General features: G+C 42.3%; 1 protein-coding gene across 1 annotated transcript in view; it reads left to right on the top strand.

Moving 5' to 3' along the window:
- Nucleotides 1-21,584, top strand: part of LOC133425279 (NACHT, LRR and PYD domains-containing protein 12-like) — a 110,625-nt gene that overhangs the window by 86,893 nt on the left and 2,148 nt on the right. Inside the window, exons 15-16 of the mRNA XM_061716035.1 lie at nt 1,929-2,105; nt 8,151-8,327. Of these exons, the coding sequence (XP_061572019.1) occupies nt 1,929-2,105; nt 8,151-8,327 (354 nt within the window). The remainder of the gene's footprint in view (nt 1-1,928; nt 2,106-8,150; nt 8,328-21,584) is intronic.

The raw sequence follows: 21,584 nt of genomic DNA, 5'->3' as shown, positions 1-21,584 counted from the left end.
ATAAATTGCGCCAAAGTGACACGATTAATTCAAAATGGCCGACTTCCTGTTCGGTTTCAGCCATGTCGCCAAGAGACTTTTCTTTAAGTTGTGTACTGATACAGGTGTGTAGCGATTTTCGTGCATGTACGTCAAACCGTATTGTGGGGCTTGAGGCACAAAGTTTTCCGGGGGGCGCTGTTGAGCCATTTTGGCACGCCCATTAATGCAAACCATTAAATATCAAATTTTTCGCCAGGCCTGACTTGCATGCAAAATTTGGTGACTTTTTGGGCACGTTTAGGGGGGCAAAAAGGCCCTCCTTTCGTCAGAAGAAAGAAAGAAAGAAAGAAAGAAAGAAAAATTCCTACAGATACAATAGGGCCTTCGCACTGAAGGTGCTCGGGCCCTAATAACGCGAAGAATTCCTACAGATACAATAGGGCCTTCGCACTGAAGGTGCTCGGGCCCTAAAAATTCCTACAGATACAATAGGGCCTTCGCACTGAAGGTGCTCGGGCCCTAATAATAATAATAAAAATTCCTACAGATACAATAGTGCCTTCGCACTGCAAGTGCTCGGGCCCTAATAACGCGAAGAATTCCTACAGATACAATAGGGCCTTCGCACTGAAGGTGCACGGGCCCTAATAATTCCTGCAATTACAATAGGGCCTTCGCACTGCAAGTGCTCGGGCCCTAATAACGCGAAGAATTCCTACAGATACAATAGGGCCTTCGCACTGTAAGTGCTCGGGCCCTAATAACGCGAAGAATTCCTACAGATACAATAGGGCCTTCGCACTGAAGGTGCTCGGGCCCTAATAAAAATTCCTACAGATACAATAGGGCCTTCGCACTGAAGGTGCTCGGGCCCTAATAAAAATTCCTACAGATACAATAGGGCCTTCGCACTGAAGGTGCTCGGGCCCTAATAAAAATTCCTACAGATACAATAGGGCCTTCGCACTGAAGGTGCTCGGGCCCTAATAAAAATTCCTACAGATACAATAGGGCCTTCGCACTGAAGGTGCTCGGGCCCTAATGATAATAAAAATTCCTGCAAATACAATAGGGCCTTCGCACTGCAAGTGCTCGGGCCCTAAATACACGTGTGCTGAAGTAAGAAAAGGGAAATAAAGCTGCCATCACGTTTCTAAATCTCATCTATGTGGAGCCTGTAAGATGATGATGATGATGATGATGATGATGATGCTGAATTGTAATTTATCTGTAAATGTCGATGATGAAGATGAGGAAACAAACACACAGAAGATGATGAACTAGTGTTGATGAAATGATTGATTGATCAGTGACAGCTGAATGATCAGATGGAGCAGCAGGAGGAGGAAGTCCTGCTTGTTATTCTGCACTACAGGTGGAGCGTCAGAGTCATCATCCTGACAGGAAGTGTGTCTTAGATCCACCCGTGTGGGTTTCATTCAGAAATGTCCTTTAATCAAGCAGCTCATTAGTTGTTCAACCAAAGACTTTTCAAGTGCAAGCGATACAGAACCACCTGATGTTTAGTTTCACTCAGACTTCAGAATTTGTTGAATTAGTCTGATAAAAATACAGAATTCAATCATTCTTCTCTTTCACTAAAAGTAAGACATTTATTGATGAACTCAGTTTTAACAGAATTATTAGGTGTTTGCAAGTGAAGTCAAATTATAAATGACACGTGACTAAAAATAAAGTATTTTAGTATCTTATCCTTCTGCTCTCAGAAAACATCATTTTAATTAATCCAGCTCCGACTGTATCAGGTCCCTTTAGAGGTTAATTAAGTATACTTAATTTAATTAAACATGTCCAGGAGTGTTATTTCTTTCTTTTCTCCTGGAAGAGATGTTTGGTGCATTTGAAGTGAAACTCTAAAAGTTGGAGTTGAAGTTTAAACTGCAGTCTGTGATTAAAAGTCATCAACATGTTTCTTCGTTATTCAGGTTGTGGAGGTGCGGTCTGTCAGAGATCAGCTGTTCTTCTCTGGTCTCAGCTCTGAAGTCCAACCCCTCCCATCTGAAACATCTGAACCTGAGCTGGAACCAGAACCTGCAGGATTCAGGAGTGAAACATCTGTGTGGTTTCCTGGAGAGTCCAGACTGCAGACTGGAGACTCTGGAGTAAGACATGTTTTAGTTGTGTGTTCAGATGAATGTGATGTGAAAGTTGTGTTGACACTAACCTGCAGACATCAGGCTGATCTTCTACTGATCCACACTGACCATCTGACTGCTCTGGTTTCTTCTTCTCTGCTTTAGTCCTCCAACAGTTTGTTTCTCCTTAAACTTCCTCTTCTGATTTATGACATAAAAACTAAACATCTGAATGTGTCAGACAGGAACAACTGAAGAACCAGAGATGTGTCTGAACTTGGAATAAAACATCTGAACAAACTAGAATTAACTGGGAAATAAGAAAAATACATTTGATCCAACATGTAAATAGGTAATAGCAAATGTGATATTTATAATTAGTGTTCTATTCAGAAAAATGTCAATTATATCTTGATCTTCAGGTCTTTTAAGAAACCAACTGAATATAAAGTTCCCAGATTGATCCAGGATTACATATTGTATTCCAGATTTCATCTCCAGCTGCTTTTCTCTGCTGCTTTTTCAAATGTTTTCCACGGTTGGATTAGTTTCATGGTTGATCATCTTGGTGTAGTTTTTCTGGGACAGTTGGGAGGTTTGTTGCATGAAAGTAGAAAGAAGAAGTCCAGGATGTGTGAGAAAGGCTTGACATCTCCTCCTGAGTTGATCCTGGATGATTCCGCTGCAGGAAGACGATCCAGGATGAGGAGGTGCAGCTATGTGAAGCCAGGTTGAACTAATCCTGGTACGTGCACGTTAACGTCTGTCTTAAGCAGACCGTGAGGTCGGTCCCAGATGTCCTGGTTCACAAATGGAGGACGAGTGTTGCTGATGTTTCACCGAGTGAACAACAGCTTCTAATGGAAACGTACGAGGAGCTTAAACAGCTGATACGTTCAGAAATGTCCTACAGACGCTGTTAATAAACTCAGAGAGTCTGACAGACAACAGTGGATAGACTGAATGTGTAGTCGTCCAACATATGAGCTGTAGAGCTCATTTACTGAATAACTTCTTACTGTAGCTGAAATCAGTCAAACCAACGTTGGCTTCCTTTGACTACCGTTAAATTTCAGTTCAACAATTGGAGCTTAACAAGCGAATTTCGGGAGCAGGACCACGCCTCAACCACGCCTCCTCCGGCACCACGCCTCTTCCGGCAAACCTTCAAATACCAGCCTAACCCTCAGATCATCTTCGCTCTCGTCTCTGCAGCACGTTCACTCTCGTTCTCCGAACCAGAACCGCAAGCATGACAACACTACTACACGCTCGTATCTCAGATCGTTACTCACCCGTTCAGGCATGGATCTCGTGTCATGATCGCCATCGGATGAGACTTGTTTGCAGGGGATCATCAGCAAACACCAGCTGATCGAGATCCGGAGGAGAAAAAACTTTCAGCCGTGCCATGCCTGAAGCGCCGCAGGTGCGCAATCCACCGGCCCCGGCGTCGCCACGCTCCGGCGGGTCCGACGGCCGGCATGGATCTCGTGTCGATCACCATCGGACAACGATCAGCTTGCACGGGATCACCAGCAAACACCAGCCGATCGAGATCCCGAGGAAAAAAAAAAACTTTCAGCCGTCGCCCGAAGCGCCGCTCTTTGCGCTCGCAAAAAAAAAAAAAAAAAAAAAAAAATTCATCCCATGGGGCCCCGAAAGCTTTTCCCATAGACCGCAATAGTAAAAGAGAAGCGATCGTACAAACCGGACGTTGAGCATTACCTTTACTCACAAGGTCTTTTATTAACATTCTCGTTAAACATAATCTCCGAACAACGTTGCCTCATTGCAGGAACCTCACCTACACATGAGCGGTCTTTCACCTTAAGCCGTCCGCGTAGAAACATAAACAATTCCATCGTTACACTGCCCACCTCCAGCAAGTACAACAGCAAACTTCGGCCGGGGTTGCTAGCACCGGGTTGCTAGCTCCCACCTCAGCCCACCCCCAGCAAGTACAACAGCTAACTTCGGCCGGGGTTGCTAGCTCCCACCTCAGCCCACCCCCAGCAAGTACAACAGCTAACTTCGGCCGGGGTTGCTAGCTCCCACCTCAGCCCACCCCCAGCAAGTACAACAGCTAACTTCGGCCGGGGTTGCTAGCTCCCACCTCAGCCCACCCCCAGCAAGTACAACAGCTAACTTCGGCCGGGGTTGCTAGCACCGGGTTGCTAGCACCCACCTACAGCAAGTACAGCAGCGATCCGGCCGGGGTTGCTAGCGCCCACCTCCAGCAAGTACAGCAGCGATCCGGCCGGGGTTGCTAGCACCAGGATGCTAGCCCCCCCCCCCCCCCCCCCCCCCCAGTCCACCCCCGGCACCTACAACAGCTAACTCAGCCGGGGTTATTAGCACCGGGACGCTAGAAACCCCCGCTATGCTCATTCAGCAACCTCAACCGCCAGCGCTAGAAGGGGCTCTTGGCACCGGGTTGCCAGGATCCTCTGCTTCCCAGCTCCATCAGTCCCAACAGGTTACCTCGGTTGGGGGCCACCGGCATCGTGATGTCGGTACCCGGCATCCCTCCCACCGCATTTCAACCCAGTTTCCTTCCTCAACCCGTTCCGGCCCCGCAGGCAACTACTCATTTCACCCCGTCCACAGCTAATCCCGCCGTCCGTCATCCCAACGCTTTCGCTTCCCGCCGTTCCCCAGTTCCGGCCAGTGCCTGGCCTCCCTCCCACCGCATTTCGGCCCGGTTTTCTTCCTCGACTCGTTCCGGCCCCGCGGGCAGCTGCTCGTTTCTCCCCGTCCGCGGCTGGTCCCGCCGCCCGTCATCCCAACGCTTTCGCTTCCCGCACTTCTCCGGTTCCGGCCAAACCTGCGCAAACAAACCTACAACAGTTAACTTCGGGGCCGGGGTAACTAGCACCGGGTTGCTAGCCCCCCCCAGCCCACCCCCAGCACCTACAACAGCTAACTCAGCCGGGGCCGCTAGCACCAGGATGCTAGCACCCCCCTCAGCCCACCTGCGGCAACTACAACAGCTAATTCAGCGGCGTTACTAGCACCGGGATGCTAGCACACCCCGCCATGTTTCGGAGGAGGTAAACTCCTCAGCCGCCGCCGTGCCCGAAACACCGCTCTCCCGAGCCCGACAGCCGCCCAGAAACTTCTGTCTCTTCAGTCCTCCACATTATACCCGGTTCATCCCTTCTGAACATCCGGCATCACTGCAGCTCACCGTCTTCCAGTCTTCCAGCCCACCTCCGCCATCAGAGGGAAGAGGACGCGGACAATCCGGATCAGCCCATAGCCGTCGTCGCAGGTCGGATTTCCACCCACACCAGCAATCTCCTCCCTCCCTCCCCAAGGTCCTTGGCACCGGGATGCCACTACAGCAGCTAGATCCGGCTGGGGTTTCTGGCACTGGGATGCCACTACAGCAGCTAGATCCGGCTGGGGTTTCTGGCACCGGTATTCCTCAGTATCACTCTCGATACGGATCTGTTTCAGGCTTCTCTTCCAACCGAAAAGCTCAACCGTATCGGTCTTCTTATTAATCGGTCTTCTTATTTCCTCTTAGCCCCAGGCTGCACCAAACGCCAACTCCTCTCCCTCCCGGGCCACCTCAATTTTGCCATGCGCATTATTCCCCAAGGGCGGGCCTTCACCTCCCACTTGCCATCCATCGCTTCCGCTGTTCCATCTCTGTCTCCCATCTCCCCAGACAACTCGAGCCGTGCCGAGCTTCGTTGTGGCTCAACCTCCTTGCCACCTGGAAGGGGATCACTTTCTTCATGATGACCAACTGGCTCACCCCCACGACATCAATCCATACACTGATGCTGCTCCTTCAATCGGTTTTGGGGGCTTTACGATGGCAGATGGTTCGCAGCAGGATGGCCCTCAGAGCATGCAAACGAATACCACAACGTATCAACCGAACCATAGATCATCATCGTCATTGCCATCGTCATTTGCATCGTCGTTGGCATCATCATCGTTATCGTCATCGTCATCGCCATCATCTTCATCGCCTTCGTCATCGCCATCATCTTCGCCATCATCATTGGCATCGTCATCGTTATCGCCTTCGTCATCGCCTTCGTCATCGCCTTCGTCATCGTTATCGCCTTCGTCATCGCCTTCGTCATCGCCTTCGTCATCGTTATCGCCTTCGTCATCATCATCGCCATCATCTTCGCCATCGTCATCGGCATCGTTATCACCATCGTCATCGTTATCGCCTTCGTCTTCGCCTTCGTCATCGCCTTCGTCATCGCCATCATCATCGCCATCATCATTCATCGCCATCTTCATCGTCATCGTCATCGCCATCATCATCGCCATCATCATCATCGTCATTGCTATCATCATCGCCATCATCATTCATCGCCATCATCTTCATATCGATAAGTATCGACATAATTAATAAAGGACGCTCCAACTCCACATCCATCATGCCGTTCATGCGCCGTCTAGTCTGGCACTCAGCCATACATCTATTTATCCTCCATGCAGCACATGTCCCCGGTCACTCCACCACCATCACCGACTCTCTTTCTCGTTTCTCATCCCGAAGACGCCCCTGAATACTTTGAGACCCTTGCCAACTACTTGCCTTCCTGGAAAACACAGAGCACATCTTCGACAGATCCTTGCGTCCGAGTCAGGACAGTCGTCACCAGTTCTGGTTTCACCATCGCTTCCGCCATATACTCTCCTTATCTGGCATCTCCCCAACGCACTACTCCGGTCACTCCTTAGGATCGGAGCCGCCACTTCAGCCTCCCGCTACGTATCCCAGAGCACTTCATACAGCCCGTGGGCCGATGGTCCTCCCAACTATCATCGCTACATTCGCTCAGATCTTAGCGACCTCAGATCCGCTCAGTCTCATCTCCTTAAATAATCCACGGTTTTGGGGGTTCGTCGTTGCCCGGGCGCTGCGGCAGATTCCCTACTAGCTTCCCCACAACGCATCGACCGATTCCTAGATCATCATCATCGTCATTGTCATCGTCATCGCCATCATCATCGCCATCGTCATCGTCATCATCTTCGTATCAATAAATCATTTAAACGTATCCTGTTGATGGCGTGGTCCTTGCTAGTGAAATACAAGTTTAACAAATATAAAACTCTGAACATGGAAAACATCTTTTTCTAGGTTTTTACTATCATGTCTTAATAAGTCTGTTAAGATCATTTCATCCAGGTGACAGCAAGACATAAGGTGCAACAAATAAAGTCTTTTTCTGGTTTTCAGAGCGTAAGACTAAATATAAATACACGTGTGTTGAAGTAAGAAAAGTGAAATAAAGCTGCCATCACGTTTCTAATTCTCAACTATGTGGAGCCTGTAAGATGATGATGATGATGATGATGCTGAATTGTAATTTATCTGTAAATGTTGATGATGAAGATGAGGAAACAAACACACAGAAGATGATGAACTAGTGTTGATGAAATGATTGATTGATCAGTGACAGCTGACTGATCAGATGGAGCAGCAGGAGGAAGAAGTCCTGCTTGTTATTCTGCACTACAGGTGGAGCGTCAGAGTCATCATCCTGACAGGAAGTGTGTCTTAGATCCACCCGTGTGGGTTTCATTCAGAAATGTCCTTTAATCAAGCAGCTCATTAGTTGTTCAACCAAAGACTTTTCAAGTGCAAGCGATACAGAACCACCTGATGTTTAGTTTCACTCAGACTTCAGAATTTGTTGAATTAGTCTGATAAATATACAGAATTCAATCATTCTTATCTTTCACTAAAAGTAAGACATTTATTGATGAACTCAGTTTTAACAGAATTATTAGGTGTTTGCAAGTGAAGTCAAATTATAAATGACACGTGAGTAAAAATAAAGTATTATAGTATCTTATCCTTCTGCTCTCAGAAAACATCATTTTAATTAATCCTGCTCCGACTGTATCAGGTCCCTTTAGAGGTTAATTAAGTATACTTAATTTAATTAAACATGTCCAGAAGTTTTATTTCTTTCTTTTCTCCTGGAAGAGATGTTTGGTTGCATTTGAAGTGAAACTCTGAAAGTTGGAGTTGAAGTTTAAACTGCAGTCTGTGATTAAAAGTCGTCAACATGTTTCTTCGTTATTCAGGTTGTGGAGGTGCGGTCTGTCAGAGATCAGCTGTTCTTCTCTGGGCTCAGCTCTGAAGTCCAACCCCTCCCATCTGAAACATCTGGACCTGAGTGGGAACAACAATCTGCAGGATTCAGGAGTGAAACATCTGTGTGGTTTCCTGGAGAGTCCAGACTGCAGACTGGAGACTCTGAGGTCAGACATGTTTTAGTTGTGTGTTCAGATGAATGTGATGTGAAAGTTGTGTTGACACTAACCTGCAGACATCAGGCTGATCTCCTGCTGATCCACACTGACCATCTGACTGCTCTGCTTTCTTCTTCTCTGCTTTAGTCCTCCAGCAGTTTGTTTCTCCTTAAACTTCCTCTTCTGATTTATGACATAAAAACTAAACATCTGAATGTGTCAGACAGGAACAACTGAAGAACCAGAGATGTGTCTGAATTTGGAATAAAACATCTGAACAAACAAGTATTAACTGGAAAAAATAAAAATAAATTTGTTCTAATATTTAAAGGAGCCGTCTGTAAGAAATGGCCAAAACTGGAACTGCAGTCACTTTCAAAATATTGTTGAGCGGCGTGTACCCTCCCCCTCCTCCCCCCGACCAGAGGTTGCCAGGTAGGCTGCAGAATGCAGCAGGAACGTAGGCTGCCATGGCTGCGATAATTAGAGCCGAGCTGGCAACCCGGATGCCGAAACAATACTGACTTTGTGATTGGGAGATAGGTGGAGGGTGGAGCTTCAGAAACAATACTGACTTGGTGATTGGGAGATAGGTGGAGGGTGGAGCTTCAGAAACAATACTGACTTGGTGATTGGGAGATAGGTGGAGGGTGGAGCTTCAGAAACAATACTGACTTGGTAATTGGGAGATAGGTGGAGGGTGGAGCTTCAGAAACAATACTGACTTGGTGATTGGGAGATAGGTGGAGGGTGGACCTTCAGAAACAATACTGACTTGGTGATTGGGAGATAGGTGGAGGTTGGAGCTTCAGAAACTATACTGACTTGGTGATTGGGAGATAGGTGGAGGGTGGAGCTTCAGAAACAATACTGACTTGGTGATTGGGAGATAGGTGGAGGGTGGAGCTTCAGAAACAATACTGACTTGGTGATTGGGAGATAGGTGGAGGTTGGAGCTTCAGAAACTATACTGACTTGGTGATTGGGAGATAGGTGGAGGGTGGAGCTTCAGAAACAATACTGACTTGGTGATTGGGAGATAGGTGGAGGGTGGAGCTTCAGAAAGTATACTGACTTGGTGATTGGGAGATAGGTGGAGGGTGGAGCTTCAGAAACAATACTGACTTGGTGATTGGGAGATAGGTGGAGGGTGGAGCTTCAGAAACAATACTGACTTGGTGATTGGGAGATAGGTGGAGGGTGGAGCTTCAGAAACAATACTGACTTGGTGATTGGGAGATAGGTGGAGGGTGGAGCTTCAGAAACAATACTGACTTGGTGATTGGGAGATAGGTGGAGGGTGGAGCTTCAGGCCAAAACAAAAAATGACAACATAAACATCAGTTGAGGGTTGCAACTCCTCTTTTTAAACTGGAATATCCTGGCTTGAGTGCTGTTGTCAGTGACATAAGCATTTGAAATGAACATGATTTTTAAATGTCTGTTGACATATCGGGGTCATTTTATGATTCGTTTTATTATTTCTCTTACATACAGCTCCTTTAAATAGGTAATACAAGAAATGTGATATTTATAATTAGTATTCTATTCAGAAAAATGTCAATTATATCTTGATCTTCAGGTCTTTTAAGAAACCAACTGAATATAAAGTTCCCAGATTGATCCAGGATTACATATTGTGTTCCAGATTTCATCTCCAGCTGCTTTTCTCTGCTGCTTTTTCAAATGTTTTCCACTGTTGGATTAATTTCATGGTTGATCATCTTGGTGTAGTTTTTCTGGGACAGTTGGGAGGTTTGTTGCATGAAAGTAGAAAGAAGAAGTCCAGGATGTGTGAGAAAGGCTTGACATCTCCTCCTGAGTTGATCCTGGATGATTCCGCTGCAGGAAGACGATCCAGGATGAGGAGGTGCAGCTATGTGAAGCCAGGTTGAACTAATCCTGGAACGTGCACGTTGACGTCTGTCTTAAGCAGACCTTGAGGTCGGTCCCAGATGTCCTGGTTCACAAATGGAGGACGAGTGTTGCTGATGTTTCACCGAGTGAACAACAGCTTCTAATGGAAACGTACGAGGAGCTTAAACAGCTGATACGTTCAGAAATGTCCTCCAGACGCTGTTAATAAACTCAGAGAGTCTGACAGACAACAGTTGACAGACTGAATGTGTAGTCGTCCAACATATGAGCTGTAGAGCTCATTTACTGAATAACTTCTTACTGTGGATGAAATCAGTCAAACCAACGTTGGCTTCCTTTGACTACCGTTATATTTCAGTTCAACAAATACAAGTTTAACAAATATAAAACTCTGAACATGGAAAACATCTTTTTCTAGGTTTTTACTATCATGTCTTAATAAGTCTGTTAATATCATTTCATCCAGGTGACAACAAGACAACAAATAAGTGCAACAAATAAAGTCTTTTTCTGGTTTTCAGAGCGTAAAACTAAATATAAATACACATGTGTTGAAGTAAGAAAAGGGAAATAAAGCTGCCATCACGTTTCTAATTCTCATCTATGTGGAGCATGTAAGATGATGATGATGATGCTGAATTGTAATTTATCTGTAAATGTTGATGATGAAAATGAGGAAACAAACACACAGAAGATGATGAACAACTGTTGATGAAATGAATGATTAATTAGTGACAGCTGACTGATCAGATGGAGCAGCAGGATGAAGAAGTCCTGCTTGTCATTCTGGTCATGACCTGGGGTCCGTTTCACAAAGCAGGTTTAAGTCAAAGTCAAAATCAGATTTATTTGTATAGCACAATTCGTGCACACAGCAGCTCAAAGTGCTTTACATAAAAACGTTCCAATACAATCAACAATGAATTACGATCAACATCATACAGAACACAATAAAAACATTAACAGTAAGATTAAAAAATAAAGTAAAACATTTAAATTGAAGAAATAAAAGCTAAAAGTCGATAAAAAGTGCTGTGGTTTAGCAGCAGTTAAAAGCAGAAGTAAACATAAGGGTCTTTAGCTTAGTTTTAAAAATAGGCAAAGTTGGGGCAGATCTTAGGTCTTCTGGGAGCTTATTCCAGCTATATGTGGCATAATGGCAGAAAGCGGCTTGGCCATGCTTTGTTTTGGTCCTAGGAACAGTTAGCAGACCAGTCCCTGATGACCTAAGAGGTCTAGGGGGTTCATAGTGTAGAAGCAGTTCAGAGAGGTACTTTGGGCCTGACCCGTTAAGAGATTTGTACACTAGCAGGAGTATTTTAAAATTTAGTGAAAACTCTGAGTCTGTTAACCCTGAAATGAGGGAAACTCTGAGTTTTCCGTTTCACAAAGGGAGGTAACTCAAACCAGAGAAAGAGAGGTAACTCTAGCCTGTTTCACAAAGAGAGGTAACTTAAGCTCTCGGTCAGTTACCGTAGTAACAGACTCTCTGAACCTAACCTGGTCAGTTACCGTAGTAACAGACTCTCTGAACCTAACCTGGTCAGTTACCGTAGTAACAGACTATCTGAATCTAACCTGGTCAGTTACCGTAGTAACCGACTCTCTGAACCTAACCTGGTCAGTTATCGTAGTAACCACCCGATACCCACGTTGTCATTCCATTGAATAGGCGCATTATCAATGATATCATGCCATATCTTTAGGCCAGTATGTCCCTACTGGCCTACCAGTATGTTCGGTAGATTGATATCACCCATTTTTAAGGCTGACATAATGTTATTGTATTTCAACCCAGTCTCATATAAAAACGTACCCTGGCTACGTTGGTCCAAAGTGCAAAAACGTAGAGGGGTTACAATATTAGCCATTGAAATGTATAACTGTTACATTTTTCTAGCGCTTGAAATGTATAACTGTTACATTTTTCTGCCTATTCGTTTTGCGTCCAAGTCACGTGACTTTTAAGATTCTGGCCGTGATACCAACACGGTGGACATTTTTCATTTTTGAGTGAAAAAAATCTATATTTTGAGTTAACAAACACGGTGGACATTTTTCATTTTTGAGTGAAAAAAATCTATATTTTGAGTTAGTTTCTGCATAGAAATGCGTTTTGATTACATTTCTAGCAATACACATTTCACTTTCATAATATTCACTCAGTAAATGTATATAATCTCTTGCTTGCTCGTGGTTGCAAGGTTTTTTCAGATCTCGTCAGAATAATGTAAAACTGGAACGTTTTAATAACGTGAAATGGTTACATTTTTGGTTGCTGGACACGCTGTGAAAAAAATCAATATTTTGAGTTAGTTTCTGCATAGAAATGCGTTTTGATTACATTTCTAGCAATACATATTTCACTTTCATAATATTCACTCAGTAAATGTATATAATCTCTTGCTTGCTCGTGGTTGCAAGGTTTTTTCAGATCTCGTCAGAATAATGTAAAACTGGAACGTTTTAATAACGTGAAATGGTTACATTTTTGGTTGCTGGACACGCTGGGAAACAAATCAATATTTTGAGTTAGTTTCTGCATAGAAATGCGTTTTGATTACATTTCTAGCAATACATATTTCACTTTCATAATATTCACTCAGTAAATGTATATAATCTCTTGCTTGCTCGTGGTTGCAAGGTTTTTTCAGATCTCGTCAGAATAATGTAAAACTGGAACGTTTTAATAACGTGAAATGGTTACATTTTTGGTTGCTGGACGCGCTGTGAAAAAAATCAATATTTTGAGTTAGTTTCTGCATAGAAATGCGTTTTGATTACATTTCTAGCAATACATATTTCACCTTCATAATATTCACTCAGTAAATGTATATAATCTCTTGCTTGCTCGTGGTTGCAAGGTTTTTTCAGATCTCGTCAGAATAATGTAAAACTGGAACGTTTTAATAACGTGAAATGGTTACATTTTTGGTTGCTGGACGCGCTGTGAAACAAATCAATATTTTGAGTTAGTTTCTGCATAGAAATGCGTTTTGATTACATTTCTAGCAATACATATTTCACTTTCATAATATTCACTCAGTAAATGTATATAATCTCTTGCTTGCTCGTGGTTGCAAGGTTTTTTCAGATCTCGTCAGAATAATGTAAAACTGGAACGTTTTAATAACGTGAAATGGTTACATTTTTGGTTGCTGGACACGCTGGAAATAAAATCAATATTGTGAGTTAGTTTCTGCATAGAAATGCGTTTTGATTATATTTCTAGCAATACATATTTCACTTTCATAATATTCACTCAATAAATGTATATAATCTCTTGCTTGCTCGTGGTTGCAAGGTTTTTTCAGATCTCGTCAGAATAATGTAAAACTGGAACGTTTTAATAACGTGAAATGGTTACATTTTTGGTTGCTGGACACACTGTGGAAAAAATCAATATTTTGAGTTAGTTTCTGCATAGAAATGCGTTTTGATTACATTTCTAGCAATACATATTTCACTTTCATAATATTCACTCAGTAAATGTATATAATCTCTTGCTTTCTCGTGGTTGCAAGGTTTTTTCAGAAATCGTCAGAATAATGTAAAACTGGAACGTTTTAATAACGTGAAATGGTTACATTTTTGGTTGCTGGACACGCTGGGAATAAAATCAATATTGTGAGTTAGTTTCTGCATAGAAATGCGTTTTGATCATATTTCTAGCAATACATATTTCACTTTCATAATATTCACTCAATAAATGTACATAATCTCTTGCTTGCTCTGGTTGCAAGGTTTTTTCAGATCTCGTCAGAATAATGTAAAACTGGAACTTTTTAATAACGTGAAATCGTTACATTTTTGGTTGCTGGACAGTGCTGTGAAAAAAAAATCAATATCTTGAGTTAGTTTCTGCATAGAAATGTGTTTTAATTACATTTCTAGAAATACATATTTCAATTTCATAATATTCACTCAATAAATGTACATAATCTCTTGCTTGCTCTGGTTGCAAGGTTTTTTTCAGATCTCATCAGAATAATGTAAATCTGGAACGTTTGAATAACGTGAAATCGTTACGTTTGTGGTTGCTGGACACGCTGGGGAAAAAAATCTATATCTTGAGTTAGTTTCTGCATAGAAATGCATTTTGATTACATTTCTAGCAATACATATTTCAATTTCATAATATTCACTCAATAAATGTACATAATCTCTTGCTTGCTCTGGTTGCAAGGTTTTTTCAGATTTCGTCAGAATACCCTGGCTACGGTGGTCCAAAGTGCAAAAACGTAGAGGGCTTACAATATTAGCCCTTGAAATGTATAACTGTTACATTTTTCTAGCCCTTGAAATGTATAACTGTTACATTTTTCTGCCTATTCGTTTTGCGTCCAAGTCACGTGACTTTTAAGATTCTGGCCGTGATGCCAACAAACATGGTGGACATTTTTCATTTTTGAGTGAAAAAAAGCTATATTTTGAGTTAACAAACACGGTGGACATGTTTCAGTTTTGAGTGAAAAAAATCTATATTTTGAGTTAGTTTCTGCATAGAAATGCGATTTGATTACATTTATAGCAATATATAAATGTAGATAAGCTCTTGCTTGCTCTGGTTGCAAGGTTTTTTCAGATCTCGTCAGAATAATGTAAAACTGGAACTTTTTAATAACGTGAAATCGTTACGTTTTTGGTTGCTGGACAGTGCTGTGAAAAAAAAATCAATATCTTGAGTTAGTTTCTGCATAGAAATGCGTTTTGATTACATTTCTAGCAATACATATTTCAATTTCATAATATTCACTCAATAAATGTACATAATCTCTTGCTTGCTCTGGTTGCAAGGTTTTTTCAGATTTCGTCAGAATACCCTGGCTACGGTGGTCCAAAGTGCAAAAACGTAGAGGGGTTACAATATTCAACCCAGTCTCACAGGAAAACGTGGTACAGGCTACGTTGGTCCACATTGCAAAATGTGGCCAATGTTACGATTTTCCCTCCTAAAACGTGAGATGTGAATGCGTTCCGTGGCTCATTCATTTTAATAGGTTTCGTTAGGTTTCGTTTCTGTCACGTGACTTTCAAGTTTTCGGCTGTGGAGGAAAAATAAAATTGCTGCCATTTCTTTGATTCTCGGTCTAAATTGCAATATTTTAAGATAGAGTTTTAAGAGTTTCGCCATGAAGAGCAGATTTTATCATATTCATAGCAAGAAATATATTTTGGTTATTTTACCCTCATTTAATGGATCTTATTGACGGAAATGTATGAACCATGTGCTTGTTTTACTTCCTTTGAGTAATAAAACCACCAATTCTCTTGCATGGCCCCGTTATTAAAATATATGCCAGGCCCAGTGCTTAATTTCTAAAGTAGGAGGTCCCGGAGCGCAGACGATGAGTGGCTCCGGTGCGAGAGAAAAAAAAAACACACACACACACACACTGTTGAACTGTCCGTTTTGACGTTAACGGTGATTTTCACAATAATATCTGCAACATTTCTTAAGGCAGAAACACCACTGTATCATTGTTAATTACACAACATTAGTGGGTTAATTTCCTGCACACCAATTTTCATGTTTTTCCCTTCGATTGTGAGAAAAAAAAGAGTTGTTTCACGCTGACAGCATCATGCCAGCCAATCAGAATCCTGGAAAAAACATCAACAAATGACACGTGTAACTTCCAGGCTGATTCATGGTTCCGCGTTACACCAACGCAGAGCCTACGGCGGAAATGATACTAGTAGCTGATTGGCCGATATGTGATCATCATCATCATCATCATCATCATCATCATCATCATCATCATCATCATCATCACCTTCATCATCATCATCATCATCATCATCATCACCATCCTTATCATCATCTTTATCATCACCTTCATCGTCTTCATCATCACCTTCATCATCATCATCATCATCATCACCACCATCACCTTCATCATCATCATCATCATCATCACCTTCATCATCATCATCCTCATCATCATCACCATCATCATCATCATCGCTACCACCATAATCATCATCACCATAACCATCATCATCATCATCATCAGTCAAGTCAAATTGCACGTGCGAGGTCCCGTTCATCGCTGCTTGCAGCTTTAATTTATATATAACTATTTTAACATTTCTAAACACAAAAACACGAAAGTGTCCTTGATAATTCAATAATACAATAGGTTCATGTTAAGGACATCCGTTTTAATTAGTTCTCCTTCGATTATGAGATGTTATTAATGCTCAGTAGACACAGGAGGTTTGTTATGTATTGTTATGGGGCCTATTTCGTGTCTATTTTTGAACAGTTCACTAATGCTTTGAGCTAGGAAGCTGAAATTCTAGACTCTGTATCAAGAGGTGACTTTCATCCACTGTGCGGATTTTCAGATCTGTGTGACCTTCGGAAGTGTCAAAGGTCACCGTGTCTGTTGCTTTTCGGCCTGCTAAGACTATTTCGTGTCTTTTTTTGCATAGTTCACTAACGCTTTGAGCTAGGAAGCTGAAATTCTAGACTCTGTATCAGGAGGTGACTTTCATCCACTGTGCCGAGGTCCAGACCCATGCGACCTTCGGAAGTACCAAAGGTCACCATGTGTGGTGCCTTTTTCGTGCCTTTTTTGTGTGTTTTTTGAATAATTCACTAACGCTTTGAGCTGGGAGACTGATTTTTGACTATGTTGCAATGCAGAAGGCCCTTTGCTAGGATCTTTTGGTCTAGTGGCTGTACGACTTCCACAGAGCTAGTTGGCATTGCAGAGGGTTCACAGAGTTGAGACTTGGCAAGCCCAATCTAGGCCCCATATGGAGGCCACAGGTCAAGTTTTACTTGATTTGGTTAAATATTGTGGCAACGGTGTCCGTTCGAATGTTGGAAAAGGTGACGTTTCAAAGCCCCGCCCATCGAAAAGTACAGGTCTGATCTGCACCAAACTAACGTCTGTCTGATCAGGGGATGCCCCCAAACAACATATAAAAAATTCAGACTCCTAGCTAAAGGCGTTAGTGAACTATGCAAAAAAAGACACAAAATAAGCCCTGTTCCATTAGTCAGGAGGCTCTCAGAGCTAGAGGTTTCTACACCCTCCTAACCAGCCAGAACGTTTTAGAGAAAACACTGTTGCAGAAGTCATAGAAATCTGAATTTTTTATATGTTGTTCGGGGGCATCCCCTGATCAGACAGACGTTAGACGTTGGTGCAGATCAGACCTGTACTTATCGATGGGCGGGGCTTTGAAACGTCACCTTTTCCAACATTCGAATGGACACCGTTGCCACAATATTTGACCAAACCAAGTAAAACTTGACCTGTGGCCTCCATATGGGGCTTAAATTGGGCTTGCCAAGTCTCAACTCTGTAAACCCTCTGCAATGCCAACTAGCTCTGTGGAAGTCGTACAGCCACAAGACCAAAAGATCCTAGCAAAGGGCCTTCTGCATTGCAACATAGTCAAAAATCAGCCTCCCAGCTCAAAGCGTTAGTGAATTATTCAAAAAACACACAAAAAAGGCACGAAAAAAAGGCACCACACACGGTGACCTTTGGCACTTCCGAAGGTCGCACGGGTCTGGACCTCGGCACAGTGGATGAGAGTCACCTCCTGATACAGAGTCTAGAATTTCAGCTTCCTAGCTCAAAGCGTTAGTGAACTATGCAAAAAAAGACACAAAATAGTCTTAGCAGGCCGAAAAGCAACAGACGCGGTGACCTTTGACACTTCCGAAGGTCACAGAGATCTGAAAATCCGCACAGTGGATGAAAGTCACCTCCTGATACAGAGTCTAGAATTTCAGCTTCCTAGCTCAAAGCGTTAGTGAACTATGCAAAAAAAGACACAAAATAGTCTTAGCAGGCCGAAAAGCAACAGACGCGGTGACCTTTGACACTTCCGAAGGTCACACAGATCTGAAAATCCGCACAGTGGATGAAAGTCACCTCTTGATACAGAGTCTAGAATTTCATCTTCCTAGCTCAAAGCATTAGTGAACTGTTCAAAAATAGACAAGAAATAGGCCTCATAACAATACATAACAAACCTCCTGTGTCTACTGAGCATTAATAACATCTCATAATCGAAGAAGAACTAATTAAAACGGATGTCCTTAACATGAACCTATTGTTTTATTGAATTATCAAGGACACTTTCGTGTTTTTGTGTTTAGAAATGTTAAAATAGTTATATATAAATTAAAGCTGCAAGCAGCGATGAACGGGACCTCGCACGTGCAATTTGACTTGACTGATGATGATGATGATGATGATGGTGATGGTGATGATGATGATGGTGGTAGCGATGATGATGATGATGGTGATGATGATGAGGATGATGATGATGATGATGATGAAGGTGATGATGGTGATGATGATGATGATGATGATGATGATGATGATGATGATGATGATGATGATGATGATGATGATGATGATCACATATCGGCCAATCAGCTACTAGTATCACTTCCGCCGTAGGCTCTGCGTTGGTGTAACGCGGAACCATGAATCAGCCTGGAAGTTACACGTGTCATTTGTTGATGTTTTTTCCAGGATTCTGATTGGCTGCCATGATGCTCTCAACGTGAAACAACTCTTTTTTTTCTCACAATTGAAGGGAAAAACATGAAAATTGGTGTGCAGGAAATTAACCCACTAATGTTGTGTAATTAAATATGATACAGTGGTGTTTCTGCCTTAAGAAATGTTGCAGATATCATTGTGAAAATCGCCGTTAACGTCAAAACGGACAGTTCAACAGTGTGTGTGTGTGTGTGTGTGTGTGTGTGTGTGTGTGTGTGTGTGTGTGTGTGTGTGTGTGTGTGTGTGTTTTTTTTCTCTCGCACCGGAGCCACTCATCGTCTGCGCTCCGGGACCTCCCACTTTAGAAATTAAGCACTGGGCCTGGCATATATTTTAATAACGGGGCCATGCAAGAGAATTAAGGTTTTATTACTCAAAGGAAGTAAAACAAGCACATGGTTCATACATTTCCGTCAATAAGATCCATTAAATGAGGGTAGAATAACCAAAATATATTTCTTGCTATGAATATGATAAAATCTGCTTTTCATGGCGAAACTATCTTAAAATATTGCAATTTAGACCGAGAATCAAAGAAATGGCAGCAATTTTATTTTTCCTCCACAGCCGAAAACTTGAAAGTCACGTGACAGAAACGAAACCTAACGAAACCTATTAAAATGAATGAGCCACGGAACGCGTTCACATCTCACGTTTTAGGAGGGCAAATCGTAACATTGGCCACGTTTTGCAATGTGGACCAACGTAGCCTGTACCACGTTTTACTGTGAGACTGGGTTGAATATTGTAACCCCTCTACGTTTTTGCACTTTGGACCACCGTAGCCAGGGTATTCTGACGAAATCTGAAAAAACCTTGCAACCAGAGCAAGCAAGAGATTATGTACATTTATTGAGTGAATATTATGAAATTGAAATATGTATTGCTAGAAATGTAATCAAAACGCATTTCTATGCAGAAACTAACTCAAGATATTGATTTTTTTTCACAGCACTGTCCAGCAACCAAAAACGTAACGATTTCACGTTATTAAAAAGTTCCAGTTTTACATTATTCTGACGAGATCTGAAAAAACCTTGCAACCAGAGCAAGCAAGAGATTATGTACATTTATTGAGTGAATATTATGAAAGTGAAATATGTATTGCTAGAAATATAATCAAAACGCATTTCTATGCAGAAAATAACTCACAATATTGATTTTATTCCCAGCGTGTCCAGCAACCAAAAATGTAACCATTTCACGTTATTAAAACGTTCCAGTTTTACATTATTCTGACGATTTCTGAAAAAACCTTGCAACCACGAGAAAGCAAGAGATTATATACATTTACTGAGTGAATATTATGAAAGTGAAATATGTATTGCTAGAAATGTAATCAAAACGCATTTCTATGCAGAAACTAACTCAAAATATTGATTTTTTCCACAGCGTGTCCAGCAACCAAAAATGTAACCATTTCACGTTATTAAAACGTTCCAGTTTTACATTATTCTGACGAGATCTGAAAAAACCTTGCAACCACGAGAAAGCAAGAGATTATATACATTTACTGAGTGAATATTATGAAAGTGAAATATGTATTGCTAGAAATGTAATCAAAACGCATTTCTATGCAGAAACTAACTCAAAATATTGATTTTTTTTCACAGCGCGTCCAGCAACCAAAAATGTAACCATTTCACGTTATTAAAACGTTCCAGTTTTACATTATTCTGACGAGATCTGAAAAAACCTTGCAACCACGAGCAAGCAAGAGATTATATACATTTACTGAGTGAATATTATGAAAGTGAAATATGTATTGCTAGAAATGTAATCAAAACGCATTTCTATGCAGAAACTAACTCAAAATATAGATTTTTTTCACTTAAAAATGAAAAATGTCCACCGTGTTTGTTAACTCAAAATATAGATTTTTTTCACTCAAAAATGAAAAATGTCCACCGTGTTTGTTGGTATCACGGCCAGAATCTTAAAAGTCACGTGACTTGGACGCAAAACGAATAGGCAGAAAAATGTAACAGTTATACATTTCAAGCGCTAGAAAAATGTAACAGTTATACATTTCAAGGGCTAATATTGTAACCCCTCTACGTTTTTGCACTTTGGACCAACGTAGCCAGGGTACATTTTTATATGAGACTGGGTTGAAATACAATAACATTATGTCAGCCTTAAAAATGGGTGATATCAATCTACCAGAACATACTGGTGGGCCAGTAACGTCACAGCACATACAATAACATTATGTCAGCCTTAAAAATGGGTGATATCAATCTACCGAACATACTGGTAGGCCAGTAGGGACATACTGGCCTAAAGATATGGCATGATATCATTGATAATGCGCCTATTCAATGGAATGACAACGTGGGTATCGGGTGTAGTAACAGACTCTCTGAATCTAACCTGGTCAGTTACCGTAGTAACAGACTCTCTGAACCTAACCTGGTCAGTTACCGTAGTAACAGACTCTCTGAACCTAACCTGGTCAGTTACCGTAGTAACAGACTCTCTGAACCTAACCTGGTCTGGACCAGGTTTATCTCAATGAACCTGGAGTTTATCTGTGTCTCCTCCTCTTTCAGAGCCGCACGAACATTTGATTTCCTCATTCATTCAGTCAGCAGGCGAGTTTTGGCGATGTTCTGCCGTCTGTCATTAAAAACAGAGTCAGTTTGGAAATACAGGATAGGTGTTCTTCCTGCCGGGCATTTCTGCCTGACGCACCTCCTCCAGTGCCTTTTGGAAAGGACCAACTTCCACATGGGCTAACTTTGGGTCATCAGCTGGGGACCACCGGCCGTTGATGTTTCGCTCCTTTAACCCCAGGACATCGACCGGTGCCGAAGCGATGGCTGGGATTTCTCCCTGCCACCTCCACTGA

This window comes from Cololabis saira, chromosome 24 (assembly GCF_033807715.1).
Source record: "Cololabis saira isolate AMF1-May2022 chromosome 24, fColSai1.1, whole genome shotgun sequence".
Lineage (NCBI taxonomy): Eukaryota > Metazoa > Chordata > Actinopteri > Beloniformes > Belonidae > Cololabis > Cololabis saira.
This window is presented reverse-complemented; position numbering and strand designations above follow the sequence as displayed.